General features: G+C 69.8%; 1 protein-coding gene across 1 annotated transcript in view; it reads left to right on the top strand.

Moving 5' to 3' along the window:
• Positions 1 to 792, top strand: part of ATP6V1B1 (ATPase H+ transporting V1 subunit B1) — a 24,775-nt gene extending 23,983 nt beyond the window's left edge. Inside the window, exons 11-12 of the mRNA XM_017839458.1 lie at positions 304 to 519; positions 605 to 792. Coding sequence (XP_017694947.1) covers positions 304 to 519; positions 605 to 771 — 383 coding nt within the window. The 3' untranslated portion in view covers positions 772 to 792. The remainder of the gene's footprint in view (positions 1 to 303; positions 520 to 604) is intronic.
• Positions 793 to 1,469: the final 677 nt, after the last annotated feature.

The following is a 1,469-nucleotide window of genomic DNA, read 5'->3' as shown; positions in this document are numbered from 1 at the left end:
GGAGAGCTTGGGCAAGGCGGGAAAGAGGAATTCACTGGGAGAGCTGGGGGGGTTCCCCTGGAGAAGAGAAGGCTCCAGGGAGAGCTGAGAGCCCCTGGCAGGGCCTGAAGGGGCTCCAGGAGAGCTGGAGAGGGACTGGGGACAAGGCCTGGAGGGACAGCACACAGGGAATGGCTTCCCAGTGGAGAAGGGGAGATTCAAATGGGATATTGGGAAGGAATCCTTCCCTGTGAGGGAAGGCCCTGGCCCAGGTTGGGCAGAGAAGCTGTGGCTGCCCCATCCCCATCCCTGGAAGTGTCCAAGGCCAACCTGGGCGGGTGGAAGGTGTCTCTGGGTGGGCTCTGAGGCCCCTCCAGGCCCCCCATTCCCGTGTCCCGTGGCTCTCCCAGTACGCCTGCTACGCCATCGGGAAGGACGTGCAGGCCATGAAGGCGGTGGTGGGGGAGGAGGCTCTGTCTGCCGATGACCTGCTGTACCTGGAGTTCCTGCACAAGTTCGAGAAGCAGTTCATCTCCCAGGGTGAGCGGGGGGCCCCACACGGGGGGCTGGGGGCTGGGGCTGCCCCCCGGCCCCCCCCGGCTCCTGCACCGCCCTCCCTTGCCAGGCCCCTACGAGAACCGGAGCATCTTCGAGTCCCTGGACCTGGGCTGGCAGCTCCTGCGCATCTTCCCCAAGCAGCTGCTGAAGCGGATCCCGGAGAGCATCCTGGCCGAGTTCTACCCCCGCGAGGCCAAGGCGCCCGAGCAGGGCCCGGCGGGCACGGCCCTGTGACCCCCCGATCCCCACGGACCACCCGGGGCCCCCGGAGGGGCTGCCTGGGCCGGGCTGCCGGGAGGGCACCGAGGGTGTCCCGGGGCCGGGGGGAACCTCCTTTCCTCGGGGAATAAAGCGCTGTGGTACCAACCCCCTGTGCTCTGCTGCTCCTGCTCTGGCCCTGCCCTTCCCGCCCCAGGGACCCCTGGAGATCCCTGGAGACCCCTGGAGACCCCGGGGTGCTCTGTGGAGCAGCAACCCCTGCCCAGCCTGTGCTGCCCAATGCAGGCAGGGGTGCAGGCAGAGGTACAGGCAGCCACACACATCCCCCCACTGAGCTGCATCTCCTCAAACCACCCCATTTCCATATTTTGGGTGCCCTGGGGGGTGCCCATGCCATGGGGGTCCCACAGAGCTCCCTGGGCAGGGTCCCAGCCCCTCCCCAGCCTGAGCACTCACAGCCGGGGCGGGGCAGGTTTCGGTTCCCCCCTGCCCGGATCGGGGTCCCCCTCCCGGGGGGGGTCAGGGGGCGGTTTCACTTCCCTGCAGCAGCGGGAGGACGAGGCAGAGCCGGGGCAGGGGCAGCTCCCCCCGCTCTGTGGGGCCGGGGCCGCAGCCCCCCCATGGCCGGGGCCGGGCAAGGGCTGGGGGGGCCCCTCGCAGGTAAGGTCCGACCCCGGGGGGCCTGGGGGGGCCTCGGGGGGACCCTCGCAGGT

The sequence above is a fragment of the Lepidothrix coronata genome, unplaced genomic scaffold (assembly GCF_001604755.1).
Source record: "Lepidothrix coronata isolate B3197 unplaced genomic scaffold, Lepidothrix_coronata-1.0 Scaffold421, whole genome shotgun sequence".
Classification (NCBI taxonomy): Eukaryota; Metazoa; Chordata; class Aves; order Passeriformes; family Pipridae; genus Lepidothrix; species Lepidothrix coronata.
This window is presented reverse-complemented; position numbering and strand designations above follow the sequence as displayed.